General features: G+C 38.6%; 1 protein-coding gene across 1 annotated transcript; it reads left to right on the top strand.

Annotated features, from left to right (window-relative positions):
* The first annotated feature begins 22,226 nt into the window (after positions 1-22,226).
* On the top strand, positions 22,227-23,137 carry LOC126069947 (peptidyl-prolyl cis-trans isomerase FKBP3-like). The gene has a single exon (XM_049873631.1). The coding sequence runs from the start codon at positions 22,227-22,229 to the stop codon at positions 22,899-22,901; it is 675 nt and encodes a 224-aa protein (XP_049729588.1). The 3' UTR covers positions 22,902-23,137.
* Positions 23,138-24,420: the final 1,283 nt, after the last annotated feature.

Genomic DNA, 24,420 nt, shown 5'->3' on the forward strand with positions numbered 1-24,420 from the left:
GGAAATACTGGTGGCATAGTGGTTAAGTGCTACAGCTGCTAACCAAAATGTTGGCCGTTTGAATCCACCAGCTGCTCCTTGGAAACCCTATGGGGCAGCTCTACCCTGTCTTACAGGGTTGCTATGAGTTGAAATCAACTTAATGGCAATGGGTTTGAGCTTTGGTATCATTATGTAGTGGCTGTATTCATTCCTGGAAATATCCCTTGTTCTGAAGTCTACTTTGTCTTATGTTAATATAGCTACTCTAGTTTTTTTTTTATTAGTGTTTATATGTCATATCTTTTCCCCAAAACTAATTTTAACCTAGCTCTGCCTTTTTTGAAAGTCGGTTTCTTATAAACTGTTACAAGGTTGCTTTTTGTTTTTTATTTGGACAATCCCCCTCTTTTAATAGGGGTTCTTAGATCATTTATATTTAATGCAATTATCAATAGGTTGTTGCTGTTGTTAGGTGCCGTCCAGTTGATTCCAGCTCATAGCGACCCTATAAGACAGAGTATAATTATCGATATAGTTGGGTTTATATCTACCATGTTCCTGTTTGTTTTGTATTTGTTACCTTTGTTCTTTGTTTCTTTGTCCTCTTCTTCTGCCTTCTTTTCGACTGAGTATTTTTTTAGCATTCAATTTTACCCCTACTTTTAGTTAATTTTTTTTAGCTATGTCTCTTTTTTATTTTTTAATGGTTGCTCCAAGGTTTATCATATACATCTCTAATTTATCACAGTCTACTTTCCCATTATATCATGCGAATTTACATATGGTAAAGAGCAGTATGCTTTCATTTCCCTCTTCCCATCCTTTGTGCTGTTGTTGCCATACATTTTACTACCACATATGTTATAAACCCCACAGAGCATTGTTACTGTTTTTGTTTTGGAAGTGAATTAGATTTACAAGACAGTAAAAATTAGAAAAAAAAAATTTTTATTTACCCAAATATTTGCCATTTCCAGTGCTGTTCATTATTGTGTGTGTGTGTGTGTGTGTGCATGCGTTGAGCGCACACACACATATGCACATGCATGGGTAATTTCAATTTCCGTCAGGAACCATTTTACTTCAGCTAAAGAACTTCTTTTAACTTTTATTTGTAGGACAAATCTTGTAGCAGTGAATTCTCTCAGCTTTTGGTTTTTTTTGCTGCAAAATCTTTATTTTGCTTTCATTTTTTCAATGATTTTTTATTAGGTTTAGAATTCTCAGTTGACGGCTTTTCTCCCTTGCACTTTAAAGATATTATTCAAGAGTGTTTTCTGAGAACACAATTGTCATATTTATGTTTATTTCTCTTCATGTATTGCATACTTTTTTACTCTGCATGCTTTTTTTAAATCTCTTTATCATTGGTTTTTAGTAATTTGATTTTAATGTACCTTGGCATAGTTTTTGTAATGTTTATTCTGCTTGAGGTTCATTGAGCTTCTTGGATCTGTGGGTTTAAGGTTTTTGTCAAATTTGCAAAACGTGGCTAGTATTTTTTCAAATATTTTCTCTACCCATCCTCACTCCCTCTCTGGGATTCCAATTACGCATGTTTGACTGCATAAAATTGTCCCACAGCTCACTAATAATCTCTTCATTTTTTCAAGCCTGTTATCTTTGTTTCATTTTGGGTAGTTTGTATAACTTCCAGTTCACTGATCTTTCCTTTTGCAGTGTCTACTCTTAAACGCAGTATATTCTTCATTTCAGATATTGTAGTTTCATTGCTTGAAGTTCCATTTAATTCCTTTTTCCTTCTTCCATTTCTCCCTCATTATGTTTTTCTTTAGTTCCTTGAAAAAACAGAACGTACTTAAAATAGCTGTTTTAACATACCTTTCTATTAAGTCATCATCTCTATAATTTCTAGGTTTGTTTGTATTGGTGGATTTTTCTTTCAATTATGTATTGTATCTTCTGGATTCTTTCTATACTTAGTAATTTTTTATTGGTTTCCAAGACACTGTGAATTTTACATTGTTGAGCGCTCAGTTTTGTTGTATTCCTTTTAACAGTGTTAGACATTTTCTGGTAGGCAGTAACTTTCAGATTAATTTCATCCTTTTGAGGTTTTTTAAAGATTCTTTTTAAGAAGGCGTAGAGTAGCTCCTGTTTTAGGGCAATTTTTTCCTACTTCTAAAACTTGGCCCTTCGGAGGTCTCTGCTGAATGTCCTTGAATTCAATAATGTCTCTTCACTTTGGCTGAACAGTAGTAAAATTCTCATCTTTATGTGAGCTCCGGGAATGTTCATTTTATAAACCCAACCCAGTGCCGTCAAGCTGATTCCAACTCATAGTGACCCTACAGGACAGAGTAGAACTGCCCCATAGGGTTTCCAAGGAGCGCCTGGTGGATTTGAACTGCTGACCACTTGGTTAGCAGCTGTAGCACTTAACCACTATGCCACCAGGGTTTCCATTCATTTTATAGTTTCCCAGTAATTCTTCTACCTTGGAAGTTGTTCTTGCCCAATTTTATGAGATGTATTCCACTTCTCTCTTCATTGTGTTTATATTTTCCTTTAATTCCTTGAACAAACAGAGCATGCATAAACTGATAACCAACTAAGACACAAGGAACCCCCATGCACATCATTATAGCAGCTAATCCTTCATGGGCAGAAGCAGAAGCAGCTCTATCTGTGTTTAATGAAAATAAGGGGAGATGCAGAAATGTTGTACCATGTTTTGCCCTCAATTTTTTATATCCCAAAGACAGAGGTCCAAAGGTTATTTTTTATATACTTTCTCTTCCAAAATATTTGTATCTTAAAGGTTTAGACTTTATACCTATAAATAAGTCATTCAGGACCATATCTAATTAAAAAAAATAACTAAACCAATGAAACTTCAGCTTTCTGGGTCCTTACTCTATATGAAACAAGGAATACATGGTAAAGGGGATTAGTACCTGGGTAAAATAACTGGTCCAGCTTCAGAAAAGTTAAGTAAAATCTATTGTGCAGTCTATATTGTTATGAATAGAGCTTAGACTTTAGCTTTCATAATGTAGCTGGACCAATTCCTACCACCCCATGTCACTGAAAAAACTTAGGCAAAATAAAACAAAATTGTCCATCTTCTCCCTTTGTCTCTTAGTACTCTGTTATTACAAAGACCTCTGACTATATCTCCAAATTTCCACTGGGTCATTCGACCCTTCTTCTGCTAACAACCCAAGATCCCATTCTTCTCTGGCCTGTGAGCAACTCTGGCAAGGGCGTATCAGAATTTTGGAAAGAAAATCTACTGCCAGGGAGACCTTAGCAGCAATGCTTATAGGTATTAATCTTATAAATGGCACAGAGCCGCATCCAGATAGCACACCCAGTTCTCATCTCCTTCCCAGTGAAGATAGAGAAATTGGAAACAGTATTTTCTGAGATGAAATAGTGGAATGGAAATAGATTATACATAATCACTTTAAATGTTGGAATCAGCAGAGCTGGAAAAATCCTCTGACTAAATCCCATGGTGAAAATCCGTTAATTTTGAAGGGATTAAATCAGCTAAATAATTTTGGAGGAGCACATAATGGAAGGAACCATTCTGACAGTTAAACTACTCCAGGGAATGAAACTTAATTTTTAAGTTTCTGACAATAATAGCAAGTAGACAGTTCGGTATTTTATAAGCTACACAATTGGGACTGTTTCTTATGATAGAATTTACATTTCTATAATCTCTGCATGCCAGTAGTGTTAACACTTTGCTCAGACACAAATATGTAGCTTAACTATTACTGCCTAGAAACCAATAGATAGTAACCTCTCCTTTTACATTATCAAAAAAGGACCCAGGACTGATTGAATTCGGTTGACTTAATAATCTCCATCAAAGATTTCCTTTTCCCATTTTTAGTATAGTGGCAAAGCTCTAAGAATGTATTAATGTATTTTGCAGAGGATAGTGGCCTGTAGGTAAGTTTCAAGCAGCTAGACACACAAAACTTCCCTAATTCTCTTGTTTGCAACTTTCTGCCTGATTAGCATTAGCTGGAGAGATATAAAATTGGTAGAGATCCTGGCAAGAAGGAAGAAACAAAGAACCTCGTTGAGCACATTATTAAAACTCTTCCTTTAGCAGCTGTAGGCACTTAAAAATGTAGAAAACCCTGTGATGAGTTGGGAGCTCCTATGGGGCACACATTTGTGCTTCATTACACTTCTCTGTCCACAGCACTGGGTACACTGCTAAACACTGAGCAGAGGCTCAACACCTCTGCATGATCAGTGGTAGAACCCTGGGGAGGTCCCTCTGTCTGAGAAGGAATGCCCGTCTCTATCTTCCCCTGCTGAGGCACTGGTCAAAAGAAAAATGGGCCCAGATGGGGCTCACTCCTTCTCTCTCCAAAGACACATCCTCTGTGATGAACTCATACCTTACCCTCCTGGCCAAATGTGACTTATTGTTCTTTTTGCCTGTCTTCATGTCTTGATTGAGAATTAGGATATGCCCAGCTGAGGGCACAGCATGTGAGAAGTTAGGGAGGCATGAGATTGTATACCCTGTTTAAGGAACTACAACTATTCCTGGAATGTTACGGGATAGGCGAATTATGGAAAACAAAGACGGAGATGTAAGCCCTGGGCTCTTCAGGGCCTTGGCACACTCTGAGTTCTCTATCTGAAGAAGTAAAGGATGCCGGGGAGAGATGGCAAACATTTTTCCCAGTCGTCCTTTCATGGCTACACACCCACAAACACTGTTCTTTTCTTTTTAAAATTTTTTTTTACCTTGAAGTATTTGGGTGTGTTCAGGAAACTTCTTAGCTTTTGGTTTAGTACAGTTCTGCTGATTTCCCTCCCACCCCTGTATTGTGTGTTGTCCTTCCCTTCACCTAAGATAATTCTTATCTACTATATTTTTTTTTTTTTGTATCTAGTTAGTGAATACACCTCTCCCTCCCTCCCCACTGTCCTAATCATCAAAGAATGTTTTCTTTGTGTTTAAACCTTTTCCTGAGTTCTTATAATAGTGATCTCATGCCATATTTGTCCTTTTGCAACTGACTTTCACTCAGCATAATGCCTTCCAGACTCATCCATGTTATGAAATGTTTCACAGATTCATCACTGCTCTTTATCATTGTGTAGTATTCCATTGTGTGAATATACCATAATTTGTTTATCCATTCATCCGTTGATGGGCACCTAGGTTGTTTCCATCTTTTTGTTATTGTGAACAGTGCTGCAGTGAACATGGGTGTGCATGTATCTATTCGTGTGAGGGCTCTTATTTCTCTAGACTACATATTCCAAGGAGTGGGATTGCTGGATCGTATGGTGCTTCTATTTCTAGGTTTTAAAGAAGCGCCAAATCGATTTTCAAAGTGATTGTATCATTTTACATTCCCGCCAGAAGTGTATAAGTGTTCCAGTCTCTCCACAACCTCTCCAGTATTTATTATTTTGTGTGTTTTGGATTAATGCTAACCTTTTTGGGGTGAGATGGTATCTCATTCCAGTTTTGATTTGCATTTCTCTAATGACTAATGATTATGAGTGTTTCTTCAAGTATCTGTTAGCTGCCTGACTGTTCTCTTTGTTGAAGTACCTGTTCATATCCTTTGGCCATGTTTTAATTGGGTTATTTGTCTTTTTGTTGTCAAGGTTTTGCAGTATCTTGTAGATTTTAGAGATTAGACCATGATAGGATTTGTTGTAGCCAAAAATTTTTTTCCAGTCTGTAGGTTGTCTTTTTTACTCTTTCAGTGAACTCTTTTGATGAGCATAGGTATTTGATTTTAGGAGCTCCCCGTTATCTAGTTTTTCTTCTGGTGTTTGTTCATTGTTATTAATGTTTTATATTCTGTTTATGCCATTATTAGGGCTCCTAGCATTGTCCCTATTGTTTCTTCCATGATCTTTATCATTTTAGATTTTTATATCTAACTCTTTGATCCATTTTGAGTTAGTTTTTGTGCATGGTGTGAGTTATGGGTCTTGTTTCATTTTTTTGCAGATGGATATCCAGTTTTTTTTTATCCAGTTATGCCAGCACCATTTGTTAAAGAAACTTGTCTTTTCCCCAATTAACTGACTTTGGGTCTTTGTCAAGTATCAGCTCATAGGTGGATGAATTTATATCCGAATTCTCAATTCTGTTCCATTGGTCTATGTGTCCATCGTTGTACCAGTACCAGACTGTTTTGACTACTGTGGCAGTATAATAGGTTCTAAAATCATGTAGTATGAGGCCTCCCATTTTGTTGTTCTTCTTCAGTAATGCTTTACTTATCCGGGGCCTCTTCCCTTTCCACATAAAGTTGGTTATTTGTTTCTCCATCTAATTAGAAAATGCCATTGGAATTTAGATCGGGATTGCATTCTATCTGTAGACCCCTTTGGGTAGAATAGACATTTTTGCAATGTTGAGTCTTCCTATCCATGAACAAGGTATGTTTTTCCACTTATGTAGGTCTCTTGGTTTCTTGCATTAGTGTCTTGTGGTTTTCTTTGTATAGGTCTTTTACATCTCTGGTTAGGTTTATTCCTAAGTATTTTATCTTCTTGGGGGCTGTTGTAAATGGTATTGATTTGATGATTTCTTCTTCAACGTTCTCTTTGTTGGTGTAGAGGAATCCAACTGATTTTTGTATGTTTATCTTGTATCCTGATACTCTGCTGAAATCTTCTATCAGTTCCAGTAGTTTTCTTGTGGATTCTTTGGGGTTTTCTGTGTATAAGATCACATCATCTGCAAATAGAGATACTTTTACTTCTTCCTTGCCAATTTGGATGACCTTTATTTCTTTTTCTAGCCTAATTGCTCTGGCTAGGACCTCCAGCACAATGTTGAATAAGAATGGTGATAAAGGGCATCCTTGTGTGGTTCCTGTACTCAAGGGGACTGCTTCCAGACTCTCTCCATTTAGTATGGTGTTGGCTGTTGGCTTTGAATAATGCCCTTTATTATGTTGAGGAATTTCCCTTCTATTCCTATTTTGCTGAGAGTTTTTATCATGAATGGATGTTGGACTTTGTCAAATGCCTTTCCTGCATCAGTTGGTAAGATCATGTGGTTCTTGTCTTTTGTTTTATTTATGTGATGGATTACATTGTTTTTCTAATGTTGGATCATCCCTGCATACCTGGTTTGAATCCTGCTTGGTCATGGTGAATTATTTTTTCTATACGTTGGTGAATCTATAGGCTAGAATTTTGTTGAGGAGTTTTGCATCTATGTTCATGAGGGATATTGGTATGTAATTTTCTTTTTTTGTGGTGTCTTTACCTGGTTTTGATATCAGTGAAATGCTGGCTTCATAGAGTGAGCTTGGGAGTATTCCATCCTTTTCTATGCTTTGAAATACCTTTAGGAGTAGTGTTGTTAACTCTTTGAAGGTTTGGTAGAATTCTCCAGTGAAACAGTCAGGGTCAGGGCTTTATTTCGTTGGGAGACTATCAATCTCTTGTTATAGGTTTATTTAGTTGTTCTACCTCTGTTTTTGTGAGTTTAGGTAGGTAGTGTGTTTCTAGAAATCTGTCCATTTCTTCTAGGTTTTCAGATTTGTTAGAGTACAATTTTTCATAGTATTTGCTATGACCCTTTTAATTTCAGTTGGATCTGTTGTGACATTGCCAGTCTCATTTTTTATTTCGGTTATTTGCTTCCTTTCCTGTTTTTCTTTTGTCGTTTTGGCCAATGGTTTATTGATACTGTTAATCTTTCCAAAGAACCAGATTTTGGTCTTGTTAACGCTTTCAATTATTTTTCTATTTTTTGTTTCACTTAATTTTGCTCTAATTTTTATTATTTGCTTTCTTTTGGTGCCTGAGGGCTTCTTTTGCTGCTCTCTATTTGTTCAAGTTTTATGGTTAATGTTTTTATTTTGGCCCTTTCTTCTTTTGGATGTGTGCATTTATTGCTATAAATTGACCTCTGAGCACTGCTTTTGCTGTATCCCAAAGGTTCTGGAAGGATATGTTTTCATTCTCATCTGATTCTGTGAATTTCTTTATTCCATCCTTAATTTCTTCTATAACCCAGGAGTTTTTGAGTAAGGTGTTGTTCAGTTTCCAAGTGTTTGATTTCTTTTCCTTGCTTTATCTGTTATTGATTTCTACTTTTATGGCTTTATGGTCAGAAAAGATGCTTTGTAATATTTTGATGTTTTGAATTCTACTGAGGCTTGTTTTATGGCCTAATATATGGTCTATTCTGGAGAATGTTCCATGTGCACTGGAAAAGAAAGTATACTTGGTTGCTCTTGGGTGGAGTGTTCTGTATATATCTATGAGACCAACTTGGTTGATTGTGGCATTTAGATCTTATGTGTCTTTGTTTTTGGGAAACCCTGGTGGCGTAGTGGTTAAGTTGAGCGTTTTTCTGGACATTCCATCCTACACCAAAAGTGGTGTGTTGAGGTCTCCTACTATTTTTGTGGGGCTGTCTATCTCTTTTCAATGCTGAGTTTATGTATTTTGGAGCCCTGTCATTGGGTGCATACATATTTATTATGGTTATGTCCTCCTGATGTATTAACCATTTAATCATTATATACTGTCCTTTCTTATCCTTTGTGGTGGATTTTACTTTAAAGTCTATTTTGTCAGAAAATAATATAGCCACTTCTGCTCTTTCTCAATTTTTATTCGCTTGATATATTTTTTTCCATCCTCTGAATTTCAGTTTGTTCATGTCTTTAAAGTGTGTCTCTTCTAGGCAGTATAGAGGTGGGCTGTGTTCTTTTTTTAAAAATCTATTCTGTCACTCTCTGCCTCTTTATTGGTGCATTTAGTCCATTTATATTCAGTGTAATTATTGATAGGTATGAGTTTAGTGCTGACATTTTCATGTCTTCTTTTGCATTGTTGACAGTTTCTTTGTTTCACTTAATTTTCTGTGCTGAGTTGTTTTTCTTTATGTATTTTCTTTTCATCTTTTTCATTGTTGTTGATTTTGTTTTTGCTGAGTCTATGTTTTTCTTGTTTTTTATTTTGATGTGTAGGACTGTTAGTTTCCTTTGTGGTTACTTTAATATTTACCTCTATTTTTCTAAGTTTAAACCAATCTTTTAATTCTTTATGTTTCCTTGACTTCCTCTCCATATGAAAGATCTATAAGTATATTTTTAGTCCCTCTTTTTTTGTTTTAATGTGTCGTTTTTTATATACTAACGTCTCTGTTTTCCTATTTTCTGCGTTTTTGCTTTGATTTATTTTTGTGAATTCCTTATCTGGGTTGATATCTGGTTGCTCTGTTCTGTGTTCTAGGCTTGGGTTGTTATTGATTTTCTAACCAGAGGACTCCTTTAGTATTTCTTGTAACTTTGATTTGTTTTTTGCAAATTCCCTAAACTTCTCTTTATCTGGAAATGCCCTAATTTCGCCATCATATTTGAGAGATATTTTTGCTGGATATATAATTCTTAGCTGGCAATTTTTTTTTCTTTCAAGGCTTTGTATATGTCATCCCATTGCCTTCTTGTCTGCATGGTTTCTACTGAGTAGTCCGAGCTTAGTCCTATTGACTTTCCTTTGTAGATGAGTTTTTGTTTATTCCTAGCCACTCTTGACATTCTCTCTTTATCCTTGGTTTTGGAAAGTTTGATTATAATATGTCTCAGTGACTTTTTTTTTGTGATCTACCTTGTGTGGGGTTCAATGAGCATCTTGAATAGATATCTGCTCCTCTTTCACAATATCAGGGAAGTTTTCTGCCAACAAATCTTCAACAACTCTCTCTGTATTTTCTGTTATCCCCCCTGTTCTGGTACTCCAATCACTCATAGGTTATTCCTCTTGATAGAGTCCCACTTAATTCTTAGGGTTTCTTCATTTTTAAAAAATCCTTTTATCTGCTATTTCCTCAAATAAGTTGGTGTCAAGTGTTTTATCTTCAGTCTCAGTAATTCTGACTTCCATTGCCTCAATTCTGCTCCTATGACTTTCTACTGAGTTGTTAAATCCTGATATTTTATTGTTAATCTTCTAGATTTCTGTTTGCTGTCTCTCCATGGATTCTTGCAGCCTGTTAAATTTGTGCTCTTCTATAATCTTCTTAAGTTCCTCTATTGCTTTGTTTGTGTGTTCCTTGGCTTGTTCTGCATTTTGCCTGATCTCTTGAAGAGTTCTGTATATTAATCTTTTCTATTCTACCTCCAGTAATTCCAAGAAGTTATCTCCTTCCAGAAGACTTCTTGATTCTTTGTTTTGGGAGTGTGCTGAAGCCATCATGGTCTGCCTGTTTATGTGATTTGATATTGACTGTTGTTTCTGAGCCGTCAATGTTATTATATTTACTTATGTTTGCTTACTATATCCTGGAAATCCTGGTGGTGTAGTGGTTAAGTGCTACGACTGCTAACCTAAAGGTTGGTAGTTCAAATCCACCTGGTGCTCCTTGAAAACTCTATGGGGCCGTTCTACTCTGTCCTATAGGGTTGCTATGAGTCGGAATCTACTCTATGGCAATGGGTTTTTTTGGTTTTACTATATCCTAGCTTCTTGTTTTATTTTGGTATACCCAAATAGGCTGGTCATGTGATCTAGTTTGATTATTAGTGCTTTCGAAGCTCTAACGTTCTGTCACCAGGTGGTTAGATCTGTTACTAGCTATGTGATCCCAGGAGTACACTCACTTTTCTTGTATGGATTCAGCTCAGGTGTCCAGACAGTCTGTCACCAAGTGTGTGGTGCAGGCTCTCACCTACAGTCCTAGACGGGCAGGGTGCTTGGAGTAGGCACAGGTATCTGGTTGTGGTAGGGTGCCACACACTGAGCAAGGCAGGGGTCTGACGGCTGCCCCTGAGTGTCTGGGAGGAAAATGTGTCCCTGCTCCCTAGAGTGTGTAAGTGGGTGGGTTTTGCAACTGGACTATGGGCACCAATGCTGTTGGCTTTAAGGACTGGGAGGCACCACTTATTCTTGGAGCCACCAGTCCTCAGGCCCCTGATGTGAGTAGGTTAGGACCCTACTTAATGGGCAGAGTGATGGCAAATGTCACAAATTTGCCACTCCACCATATAGCTGATACAGTGAAGTTAGGCTTCAGGTATATACCTTGTCATACTGTGCTAATGAGGGCCTATGCTATTGCAGTGCACCCACACAGGTCTGTGCAGGGGTGAAAGGCATTCAAAATCCATGGACCCCATATGCCTGTGCCTAGGCAAAGAGGTTGTGCCTGCCCTAAGTTCCCAGCTTAGGGGAGGAGGCAGATTCTTTTTTCCTGTTTGTTAATTTGTTCTCTCTCCAAGGCTGGGAGAATGGCTCAGGGCACAAGACAGGTCCTACTTCTGGCCCAGGGGAAGCAGAATCACCGAAGCCGGTCCAGGACCCAGTGCAGAGGGAGGAGGAAGCAGGTAAATGGGAGAGAGTTTGTTCCCAAATGGAGTGTTTTTTGATCCTTGCGGTAGGTTAGATGCACCTACGTATCTTTTGCTGATTGAGCACCACTTTTCACTGGTTCTGGAGGCTTGAATAGACCCTCTACTGCTTGGTCTCTCCCCATGTGGAAAATGCATCCTAAATGGCACTGGTTGCCTCACTGTGCATGCCAGCCGATCCGGCCTGCAGGGTGCTGATTTCCGCCGGGTCAAGTCTGGAAACTCCTCACTGCTTCTGAACCATCTCTCCCTCCCCATGCCACTCAGTCCAATTCCTCAACTTTGTGTTTATTATTTGGGGCTTCTAGATTGTCATATATAATTGATTAACTTGTTTTTTTTCAGGTCTTCGTTGTAAGAGGGACTACCAGAAGCGTCTGACTACTCCACCATCTTGGCCCTGCCTCCAACATTCCTCTTCTAAGATGCACAACATTTGAAATGTCTCCCAACATAATAAAACTTCTCCATGTGCTAAAAACACATTGCTACTTCCTCAGAATGAAAAAAAAAAACCCAAATCTTGTTATAGTATCCAGCTATGTTTCCTAGGAGATGTTCTCCTTTAGGTTTTTTATCTTTTTAAAAAGTATTTTAGGGGTGCAGCCAAAGTGGCACTACAGACAGAAGCACCATGCTGTCCCTCCATAGCAAAGACCTGAAAAACTAAGTCAAACAGAGACAAATGTCAATCCTGGAACCCTAAGTGTGAAATGAAGAGATAAAGAACTCAACCAAGCACCAAAAGGACTAAGAAACTGACAGAATAGAGAGTGAGGAGAGATAACAGTGGAGGTCCCCTATTAGCTAAGGCAGCACAGATTCACCATCTTGGACTCCTGTTGGAGATAGACAGGCAGGGAGTACAGGAAAGCAGCTTCATGGAGCTCCCAGAAGGAGACAAAGCATCTGGTAACAAGTGATACACGATTTTCCATCCCCCACCCGTCTACCCCCTGCTCAGCCTCTGCTGCTTCCCAGTGACCACGGCCCGGGAGGAACCGGCTCCGTGCTGCTTGGATTCACCCCACCCACACTGGCCGGCTCCTTTAGAGACATTTCATTGTTGCTGCTGTTGCTTTTTTCAGCTTTTTTTTATTTCTTTCCTGCCTTACACCTGCTCCCCCTCCTTTATCTCAAACACCTGGCTCCATGTGCCATCTTTGTTTCTTATTGTCAGGCTATGAGGTGCCACTCAGCTAGGGAACTGCTACCCCAGTCTGCAGCGTTACGCTCTTGGGATCCCAGTGACCTTTTTTGTTTTGTATTGTTTTTCTCTTTGCAGCTTGGGAGCCACTCCCCAGTCTGCACAGCCATGTCAGTGGGATCACTGGGGGCTTTTTCTTTTTTATTTACTTTTTCTTTCATCTTTTCCTTTTTGTTTTTCTTCATTTCTTAGTTTCTCATTTCTCTCTGCTTTCCTTCTCTTCCTGTCTCCTGAATACCTGGCACTGTGTGCCATTCCTTCCCCTTCTAGATGGGCTGTGCCCTGAGGCCTGGAAGCCACTTGCCCGGTTGCTGGTGGGATCTCTGGGGGCAATTCTCTTTTTAAGTGTTTATTTTTCCTTTTTGATTTTCTTCATTTCTTGGTTTCTCATCTCTCCACTCCAAAGGGAAGGTCACTCAGCATTTTTTGTTTGCTTGTTTTGGCTTCTGTTTCTCCTTTCTCTTCTTTCCTATACCCATCTCAGCTCCACAAATCAGAACCTCCCCCTTCCCTCCTGCCTTCCTGCACCATGCACTGAACATCACACACCTGAGCAGCATAGTCATGGCCTACCAGAACCTGCCCTGCACTGGCTCCTGGCCCACCTGGTTGAGTACGTGCCACAAACCACCCACCCTAGCCATTCCCCTTCAGCTAGACATGCACTGCTGCACCATAGCTGAGTGACTGGCCCTGCCCATTGGACAAGGAGGTGAAAAGTATCGTGCCCACAGACAAGCAAACAAGGAACACACAGTCTACCTGCTCAGACATAACCAAATAAAACAAAAAAGCCAGACAAAACAAATTTACACTGAATAAAAGAATAGCTACTGAATGTCCCAAAGACAGCAAATAATACCAAAACATATAAAAACAGGACAGGATAGCTCTAATATAACCCAAAACCCAGTGCCACCGAGTTGATTCTGACTCATAGTGATCCTGTAGGACAGAGGCTTCAGTATAGGCATCCAAAATAAAACAAAAAATGAGTTTCCAGTGGAAGAAAAGACTCTAGAACTACCTGACAGGGAATTCAACTCTCTAATATTCAGAGCTATCCAAGAGTTGAAGCAAAAAGCAGACAAAAATGAGGAAAAAATAGACGAACTCATGGAAAAGACAGAACAATTCATGGAAAATGTAGACAAAACAAATAGAAGAATTCAGGAAAATAATACAGGAACAAAATGTCAAAATACATTCACAACTAGAAATCATACAAAAACAACAATTAGAAATCCAAAAGATAAACAATAAGATTTCAGAAATGGACAATGCCATAGAAGGTCTGAGGAACAGGTTTGAAGCTATGAGAGACAGGATCACTGAAGTTGAAGAAAAATACTTGGATATAACTTTGAGGAAAAATCAGAACAAAGAACACAGAAAAATGAAGAAATTCTGAGAATTATGTGGGATACAATCAAAAGCAAAAATTTGCAAGTGATTGGAGTTACAGAACAGGAGGAGAAAATGGAAAACAGAGAGGATCACTGAAGAATTGCCAACAGAAAACTTCCCTAATACCATGAAAGATGAAAAGCTGACTGTCAAAGAAGCTCAATGAACCCCATATAGGGTAGACCCCAAAAGAAAATCACCAAGACATATCATAATCCCACTCACTAAAACCAAAGCCAAAGAAAGAATCTTGAGATCAGCTCAAGAAAAACAAAAAGTCACATACAGAGAGGAAACAATAAGACTAAGCACTGATTACTTGGCAGAAACCATGCAGGCCAGAAGGCAATGGGATGACATATATAAAACCTTGCTTAAAAGAAAAAAAATGCCAACCAAGAATAATATATCCTGCAGAACTCTCATTCAAATATGATGGTCAAATTAGGAGATTTCCAGATAAACAGGAATTAAGGAAATATGTAAAAACCAAACCAAACTTAACAAGAATTATGACAGGGAGTCCTTCGATTTGAGAGCAAACATCAGACAACAGCCTGAATGTAGGATGCAAGATGGCACCAGCCAGGTACTAACCTAGGAAATGAACTCTCAAGGACTATTCAAAACCAAAGGATTTACAGCACAGGGAACCCGAGAGGTTAATCTGTATATCTGTCAGAACAATAAAAGAGGGAATAAACAGTGTAGGTATAGAACTTGCTAATAGAGAGGAAGCCGAGGTGATACCAAGTAACAATATACTGGTTCAAACCTAGGAAGATAAGGGTAAATTTCAAAGAAAGTTAACCAAACTATTATTAAAATAAAGAAGAAAAACATAAAGTGTCAGTAAAAACAAAATCTATGAAAATAAAAGAAATGAAAAAAAATCCACAAAAAGGAATTCAGCACAGGAGAGTAAGAGGAACAAAGAAGACGTCAGCATCACAAAAAAAAAAAAAAAAAAAAAAAAAAAACCTACAAAATGACAGCAAAAAACTCACACCTATCAATAATTACACTCAACGTAAATGGCCTAAATGCACCTATAAAGAGACACAGAGTGACAGAATGGATTAAAAAAAAAAAAAGATCCCTCAATATGCTGTTTATAGAAGACTCACCTTAGAAATGAAGATGTAAATTTATTAAAAATCAAAGGATGGAAAATAGATATATCAACCAAACAGTCACCAAAAAGGAGCAGGACTGGCAATACTAATCTCAGATAAAATAGACTTTAAAACAAAATCCACCATAAAATACAAAGAAGGGCACTATACAATGATTAAAGGGACAATCCATCATGAAGACATAACCATAATAAATATCCATGCACCCAATGACAGGGCTCCACAATACAGAAAGCAAACACTAACAGCACTGAAAAGAGAAATTGAGAGTTCCACAATAATAGTAGGAGACTTCAACACATCACTCTCAGTAAAGGATGAAACATCTAGAAAGAAACTTAACAAAGACACAGAAGAGCTAAAGGGCAGTATCAACCAACTTGACCTCACAGACATATATAGGACACTCCACCCAACAGCTGCAAAGTACACATTCTTTTCAAATGCACGTGGAACATTCCCCAGAATAGACCGCATCTTAAGCCACAGAGCAACCCTCAGTAAGATTCAAAACACCGAGATAATACAAAGTATCTTCTTTGACCACAATGCCAGCAAGGCAGAAATTAACAATAGGAAGAGCGAGGAAAGAAAGAAAAATTACACAGAAACTGAATAACACCCTGCTTAAAAATCACTGGGTAATAGAAGATATCAGACATGAAATTAAAAAAATTCCTAGAAACAAACGAGGATGAAATGCATCATACCAAAACCTTTGGGACATGCAGAGGTCAACTTATAGCAATAGATGTAAACATAAAAAAAGAAGAAAGGCACGAAATCAAAACATTAGCTACACAACTTGAACAAATAGAAAGAGAACAGCAAAAGAAGCCCATAGCCACCAGAAGAAAGGAAATAATAAAAATCAGAGCAGAAATAAGTGAAATAGAGAATAGAAAACAATAGAAAGAATCAACAAAACCAAAAGTTGGTACTTTGAAAGGATCAACAAAATTGACAAACCACTGGTCGAATGAACAAGAGAAAAACAGGAGGATGCAAATAACCTAAATAAGAAACTAAATGGGGGACATTACAACAGAACCAACTGAAATAAAAAGGATCGTAACAGAGTATCATGAAAACTATACTCCTAAAGGAAATGGATAAATTTTTAGAAAACTACTACCTACCCAAACTAACACATAATGATGTTGAAAATCTGAATAGACCCATAACAAGAGAAGAGATTGAAAAGGTAATTAAAAGAACTCCCCCACCCCCAAAAAACCCTGGCTTAGGTGTCTTTACTGGAGAATTCTACCAAACATTCAGAGAAGAGCTTACACCAGTACTACTCAAGCTATTTGCGAACACAGAAAAGGAAGCAGTATTTCTGAATTTATTCTATGAAGCTAGCATAACCCTGATACCAAAACCAGGCAAAGACACCACACAAAAAAAGAAAATTACAGACCAATATCTCTCATGAATATAGACGCAGAAAAGGCATTCGACAAAGTCCAACACCCATTCCTGATACAAACTCTGAATAAAATAGGTAATAGAAGGAAAATTCCTCAACATAATAAAGGGCATCTATACGAAACCAATTCCTGAAGCCTTGTTTTTCGCCAATGCCTTCAGTGTAGCTTGGACTTCCTCCTTTAGTACCATCAGTTCCTAATCATATGTCACCTCTTGAAATGGTTGAACATCGACTAATTTTTTTTGGTATAATGACTCTGTGTATTCCTTCCATCTTTTTTTGATGCTTCTCGCATCATTTAATATTTTCCCCATAGAATCTTTCACTACTGCAACTCGAGGCTTGAATTTTTTCTTCAGTTCTTTCAGCTTGAGAAACACTGAGTGTATTCTTCCCTTTTGGTTTTCCATTTCCAGCTCTTTGCACATGTCATTATAATACTTTGTATTCTTGAGACGCCCTTTGAAATCTTCAGTTCTTTTACTTCATCAATTCTTCCTTTTGCTATAGCTGCTCGATGTTCGAGAGCAAGTTTCAGAGTCTCCTCTGACATCCACCTTGGTCTTTTCTTTCTTTCCTGTCTTTTCAGTGACCTCTTGCTTTCATCATGGATGATGTCCTTGATGTCATTCCACAACTCATCTGGTCTCCAGTCACTAGTGTTCAATGAGTCAAATCTATTCTTGAGATGGTCTCTAAATTCAGGTGGGATATACTCAAGGTCATATTTTGGCTCTCGTGGGCTTGCTCTGATTTTCTTCAGTTTAAGCTTGAACTTGCATAACTGGTCTTCCTTGTAGACATATCGATATTATCTTATCACTGCCAGCATTGTACTTCAGGATAGATCTTGAAATGTTCCTTTTGACGATGAATTCAACACCATTCCTCTTCAAGTTGTCATTCCCAGCATAGACTATATGATTGTCCAATTCAAAATGGCCAATACTAGTCCATTTCAGTTCACTAATGCCTAGGGTATCGATGTTTATGTGTTCCATTTCATTTTTGATGATTTCTAATTTCCCTAGATTCATACTTCGTACATTCCAGGTTCAATTATTAATGGATGTTTGCAGCTGTTTCTTCTCATTTTGAGTTGTGCCACATCAGCAAATGAAGGTCCTGAAAGCTTTACTCTATCCACGTCATTAAGGTCGACTGTACTTTGAGGAGGCAGCTCTTCCCCAGTCATCTTTTGAGTGCCTTCCAACCAGGGGGCTCATCTTACAGCACTATGTCAGACAGTGTTCCACTGCTGTTCATAAGGTTTTCACTGGCTAATACTTTTCAGAAGTAGACTGCTGGGTCTTTCTTCCTACTCTGTCTTAGTCTGGAAGCTCAGGTGAAACCTGTCCTCCATGGCTGACCCTGCTGGTATCTGATTACCAGTGGCATAGCTTCCAGCATCACAGCAACACACAAGCTCCCACAGTACAACAAACTGACAGACACGTAGAGTGCTGAAGGTGCTCACTCGTTTATGCCGAGAAATATAGAAGACAACTTCCTGGTCAACTGACTGGAAGAGATCCATATTTATGCCTATCCCCAAGAAAGGTGATCCAACTGAATGTGTAAATTATAGAACAATATCATTAATATTACACACAAGCAAAATTTTGCTGAAGATCATTCGGAAATGGCTGCAGCAGTGTATCGACAGGGAACTGCCAGAAATTCAGACCTGTTTCAGAAGAGGATGTGGAACCAGGCATATCATTGCTGATGTCAGATGGATCCTGGCTGAAAGCAGAGAATACCAGAAGGATGTTTACCTGTGTTTTATTGACTATGCAAAGGCATTTGACTGTGTGGATCATAACAAATTATGGACAACATTGTGAAGAATGGGAATTCCAGACCTTAATTGTGCTCATGAGGAACCTTTACATAGATCAAGAGGCAGTTGTTTGGACAGAATAAGGGGATAGTGATTGGTTTAAAGTCAGGAAAGGTGTGCGCCAGGGCTCTATTCTTTCACCATACCTATTCAATCTGTATGCTGAACAAATAATCCAAGAAGCTGGACTATATGAAGAAGAACGGGGCATCAGGATTGGAGGAAGACTCATTAACCACCTGCGTTATGCAGATGACACAACCTTGCTTGCTGAAAGTGAAGGGGACTTGAAGTACTTACTAATGAAGATCAAAGACCACAGCCTTCAGTATGCATTGCACCTCAACATAAAGAAAACGAACATCTTCACAACTGGACCAATGAGCAATATCATGATAAACGGAGAAAAGATTGAAGTTGTCAAGGTTTTCATTTTACTTGGATCCACAATCAACAGCCATGAAAGCAGCAGTCAAGAAATCAAAAGACACATTGCATTGGGTATATCTGCTGGAAAAGACCTCTTTAATGTGTTGAAGAGCAAATATGTCCCCTTGAAGACTAAGGTGCGCCTGACCCAAGCCATGGTATTTTCAATCTCATCATATGCATGTGAAAACTGGACAATGAATAAGGAAGACTGAAGAAGAATTGATGCCTTGGAATTGCGGTGTTGGCGAAGAATATTGAATATACCGCAGACTGCCAGAAGAATGAATAAATCTGTCTTGGAAGAAGTACAACCAGAATGCTCCTTAGAAGCAAGGATGCTGAGACTGCATCTTACATATTTTGGACACGTTGTCAGGAGGCATCAGTTTCTGGAGAAGGACATCATGCTTGGCAAAGTACAGGGTCAGCAGAAAAGAGGAAGACCCTCAATGAGGTGGATTGACACAGTGGCTGCAACAATGGGCTCAAGCATAACAATGATTGTAAGGATGGCTCAGGACCGGGCAGTATTTCGTTCTATTGTGCATAGGGTCGCTATGAGTCAGAAGTGACTTGATGGCACCTAACAACAACAACATACAAAACCAATATCCAATAGAGGCTGAAAACATTCCCCTTGAGAACAAGAACAAGACAAGGATGCCCTTTATCACCATTCCTATTTAACATTGTGCTGGAAGTTGTAGCTAGAGCAGTAAGGTAAGAAAAATAAATACAGGGCATCTGAATTGGTAATGAAGTAAAATGGTCCCTATTTGCAGATGATTTGATACTACACATAGAAAACCCAAAAGATTCCATGAGGAAACTACTGGAACTAATAGATTCAGCAGAGTAGCAGGGTATAAGATAAACATACAAAAATTAATCGGATGCCTATACACCAATAAAGAGAACAATGAAAAGGAAATCAGGAAAACAATACCATTTGTAATAGCCCCTAAAAAAAACACTTAGGCATAAATCTAACTAGCGATGTAAAAGACGTATACAAGGAAAACTACAAAACACTACCGTAAGAAACCAAAAGAGATGTACATAAATGGAAAAACATACCATGCTAATGGATAAGTAGACTCAATGTTGTGAAATTTACACTTCTACCCAAAGCAATTTACAAATGCATTGAAATCCTGATCCAAATATCAACAACATTCTTTAAAGAGATGGAAAAACTAATCATTAACTTTACTTGGAAAGGGAAGAAGCATGGGACAAATAAAGCACTACTGAAGAATAAAAGTAGGAGGACTCACACTACCTGACCTCAGACCCTACTAAATAGCTACGGTAGTCAAAACAGCCTGGTACTGGTACAAAGACAGGTACATTGACCAATGGAACAAAACTGAGAACCCACCTATGGCCACCTGATCTTTGACAAGGGCCCAAAGCCCACAAATGGGGAAAAGACAGTCTTTTTAACAAACGGTGGTGGCAAAACTGGATGTCCATCTGCAAAAAAATGAAGTAGGACCCACACCTCACACTATACACAAAAACTAATTCAAAATGGATCAAAGACCTAAATATAAAGCCAAAAACTATAAAGATCATAGAAGAAAAATGGGATCAATGCTAGAGGCCCTAATACACAGCATTAACAGAATACAAACCGTAACTAAGAACACAAATTCCAGAAGATAAGCTAGATAACTAGGAGCTCCTAAAAATTAAACACTTGTGCTCATCAAAAGACTTCACCAAAAGAGTAAAAAGAGAACCTACAGACTGGGAAAAAGTTTTGGCTATTACAAATACGACAAAGGTCTAATCTCTAAAATCTACAGGAAAACCAACACCCCTGCAAGAAAAAGACAATCCAGTTAAAAAATGGGCAAAAGGAAATGAATAGACACTTCACCAAAGAAGACATCCAAGTGGCTGGCTAACAGACAATGGGGAAATGCTCAAGATCACTAGCCATTAGAGAAATGCAAATCAAAACCACAGTGAGATACCATCTCACCCTGGCATTACTGGCACAGATCAGAAAATAACAAATGTTGGATAGGCTGTGGGGATATTAGAACTCTTATGCACTGCTGGTGGGAATGCAAAATGATGAAACCTTTTTGGAAAACGACAAGATGCTTCCTTAGAAACCTAGAAATAGAAATACCATATGATCCAGCAATCCCACTCCTAGGAATATATCCTAGAGAAATAAGAGCTGTCACATGAATAGACATATGCACACCCATGTTCACTGCAGCATTGTTCACAATTCAAAAAGGTGGAAATATCCTAAGTGCCCATCAACAGATAAACGGATAAACAAACTATGGTACATACACACAATGGAGTACTACCCAATGATAAAGAACAATGATGAACCTGGGAAGCATCTCACGACATGGATGAATGTGGAGGCATTATGCTGAGTGAAATAAGTCAATCACAAAAGGACAAATACTGTATGAGACCACTAGTAAAAAAACTCATGAAAAGGTTTACACACAAGAAGAAACAATCTTCGATGGTTACAAGGGAAGGGAGGGGTGGGGATGGAAAGACACTAAAGAGACAATAGATAAGTGGTAACGTTGGTGAAGGGTAAGACAGTACACAATACTGGGAAAGCCAACACAACTTGTACAAGGCAAGGTCATGGAAGCTCCATAGACACATCTGAACTCCCTGAGGGACTGAATTGCTGGGCTGAGGGCTGTGAGGACCATGGTCTTGGGGAACATCTAGTTCAATTGGCATAACCTAGTTCATAAAGAAAATGTTCTATATTCTACTTTGGAGAGTAGCGTCTGGAGTCTTAAAAGCCTATGAGAGGCCATCTGGTCTCACCCCTTCGGGAGCAAGGAAGAATGAAGAAAACTTAAGATACAAGGGAAAGATTAGCCCAAAGGACTAATGGACCACAACTACCACAGCCTCTACCAGAGTGAGTCCAGTACAACCAGATTGTGCCTGGTTGCTACCACTGACTAGTCTGACAAGGATCACAATCCAGGGTCCTAGTCTGACAGGGATCACAATCCAGGGTCCCAGACAGAGCTGGAGAAAAATGCAGAAGAAAGTTCTAACTCACAAAAAAAGACCAGACTTACTGGCCTGACAGAAACCAGAGAAATCTCAAGAGTATGACATCCTTTCTGCTCAGTAATGAAGTCACTGCTGAGGTTCACCCTTCAGCCAAAGATTAGACAGTCCCATAAAACAAAATGAGACTAAAGGGGTACACTAGCCTGGGGGCAAGGACTAGAAAGCAGGAGAGGACAGGAAAGTTGGTAATAGGGAACCCAAGGTCAAGACGGGAGAGTGTTCACAATGTCATTGGGTTGTTAAGCAATGCCATAAAACAATATGTGTACTAACTGTTTAATGAGAAGGTAGTTTGTTCTATAAACATCCATCTAAAGTAATATTTAAAAAAAAAAAGAAGAGAGAGCAGAGGCAGCAGGGGAAGATGGCGGCGAACGTTCCACAGCGAGCGTGGACTGTGGAGCAACTGCGCAGCGAGCAACTGCCCAAGAAGGACATTATCAAGTTTCTGCAGAGTCATGGTTCAGATTCGTTTCTTGCAGAACATAAGCTATTAGGAAACATTAAAAATGTGGCTAAGACAGCAAACAAGGAACATCTGGCTACAGCTTATAACCATCTTTTTGAAACTAAGCGTTTCAAAGGTACTGAAAGTATAAATAAGGTGTTAGAGCAGGTGAAAAATGTGAAGGTTAATGACGACAACCCCAAAGAAACCAAGACTGAAGAGACTCTGGAAGAGGGTCCACCAAAATACACAAAATCCGTTCTTCAAAAGGGAGATAAAACCAACTTTCCCAAAAAGGGAGATGTTGTTCACTGTTGGTATACAGGAACACTACAGGATGGGACTGTTTTTGATACTAATATTCCAACAAGTTCAAAGAAGAAGAAAAATGCCAAGCCTTTAAGTTTTAAGGTTGAAGTTGGCAAAGTAATCAGAGGATGGGATGAAGCACTCCTTACTATGAGTAAGGGAGAAAAGGCTCAACTAGAGATTGAACCTGAATGGGCTTATGGGAAGAAAGGACAGCCTGATGCCAAAATTCCACCAAATGCAAAACTCATTTTTGAAGTGGAATTAGTGGATATTGATTGAAATAGCAAGGCTTCAGGTCTAAAGACAACACAGCAACAATGATAAAACTTGACCTTGAGGAAACTTATGTAACTAATTAGAGCTGGTTACTATTGTGTTTAATGGGGGATTCACCTGGTAAATTCAAGGAGTTAAAACCTTGTTTACTTGATCTCCCAACTCTGGATAAATGTAATCCCTTATTATAAATCCTTGAAGTCTAAAATATTTTACTGCAACTGTGCAAAATATTGGTCAAAGAGAACTGATTTTCCTTTTACTTCGTGTTGTAAAGTAAAAGGCTCGATACAGATTAAAAAAAAAAAAAGAAGAGAATATTTTATTTGGCGGCAGTATACACAACCAAACACATCCATTCACAATTTCTACATTGGTTACATACTTCACTGTGTATCACCATTCTCACTATCTTTACCCATATTGTTGTCACCAGCATTAATTTGCATTTTCTGCCCCTTAAAGTTCTCATCCGTGCTTTAGATGAACTGTTGTCAGTTTAAACTCATTTAGGTGATTCTTCATAATCACTCAATACTCAAGGCAAACATTCTTTATTAATTGGGCTAAACTATTGTTTAACAATGGTTTTGTGTGATAGTTTTGGTCAAGGTTTAAAGATTATTTCTGGACATTACATTCAGGAGTCCCTCCAGTCTCAATGGATCCAGTAAGTCTGGTTTCCATATAAGTTTGAAGTTCTTTTCCACATTTTTCCTTCTTTTGATCAGGATCCATCTGTTGGGTTCTTTATCAAAACGTTCAGTAATGGTAGTCAGCACCATCCATTTCTTCTGGTCTCATGGTAATGGAGGTAGAAGTTTACGGTGGCAATTAGACCTGCAGTCCATTTCCTTCTCCAATTCCTGGGTCTCCTTCCTCTGCTTTTCCAGGCAAATAGAAACCAATTGTTGCATCTTGGGTGGTCACTCACAAGTTCTTAAGACCCCAGGCACTACTCACTGAACTAGGAGGTGGGGCAGAAACTCTAAAAACATTAGGCCAATTGACTGGATAGATCCACAAAGCCATGACCCTGAACCTTTGAACCAAGAAAACTAATCCCATGAAGTGTTTAGTTGTACCTAGGCAGTTTAAACAGGTGCAGCCTCTCCTTTAGTTTTGATGCCATCCTATCTCAAGACTCCGCAACTTAGGGACCAAGTAGTAAATGTAATATAGCTAACACCCTACACATAGTAGTTAGAGAAAGCAAGAAGAAATAAAAAAGATGTTAATTTATTTGTTCACTTATATGTGTTTAAGTGACAACATGGAGCCAGAGCTGGTGTTTATGACTTTCTTTCTTCAATTCCCACACCATGTACTCCTTACCTTTAGGTCTTCAACTGTCAGAAATCTTTGTGGAGTGGAGTGGCCCAAATCTCCATTTTTGAAACTTTTACTGGTCTCTCCTTTGCTGGGTTGCAATAGTCTTCTATTGCCTTTCAAGAGTGGACATGGTAATACAAAGGGGAGGGAGCTCCCAGAGAGCATCCAGATTATTTCCTACCCTTTAATA

This window comes from Elephas maximus, chromosome 2 (assembly GCF_024166365.1).
Source record: "Elephas maximus indicus isolate mEleMax1 chromosome 2, mEleMax1 primary haplotype, whole genome shotgun sequence".
Taxonomy (NCBI): Eukaryota; Metazoa; Chordata; class Mammalia; order Proboscidea; family Elephantidae; genus Elephas; species Elephas maximus.

What these genes read in the sequence shown, in the direction of transcription:
- LOC126069947 (XM_049873631.1), top strand. Translation starts at nt 22,227, where the DNA reads ATGGCGGCGAACGTTCCACAGCGAGCGTGGACTGTGGAGCAACTGCGC.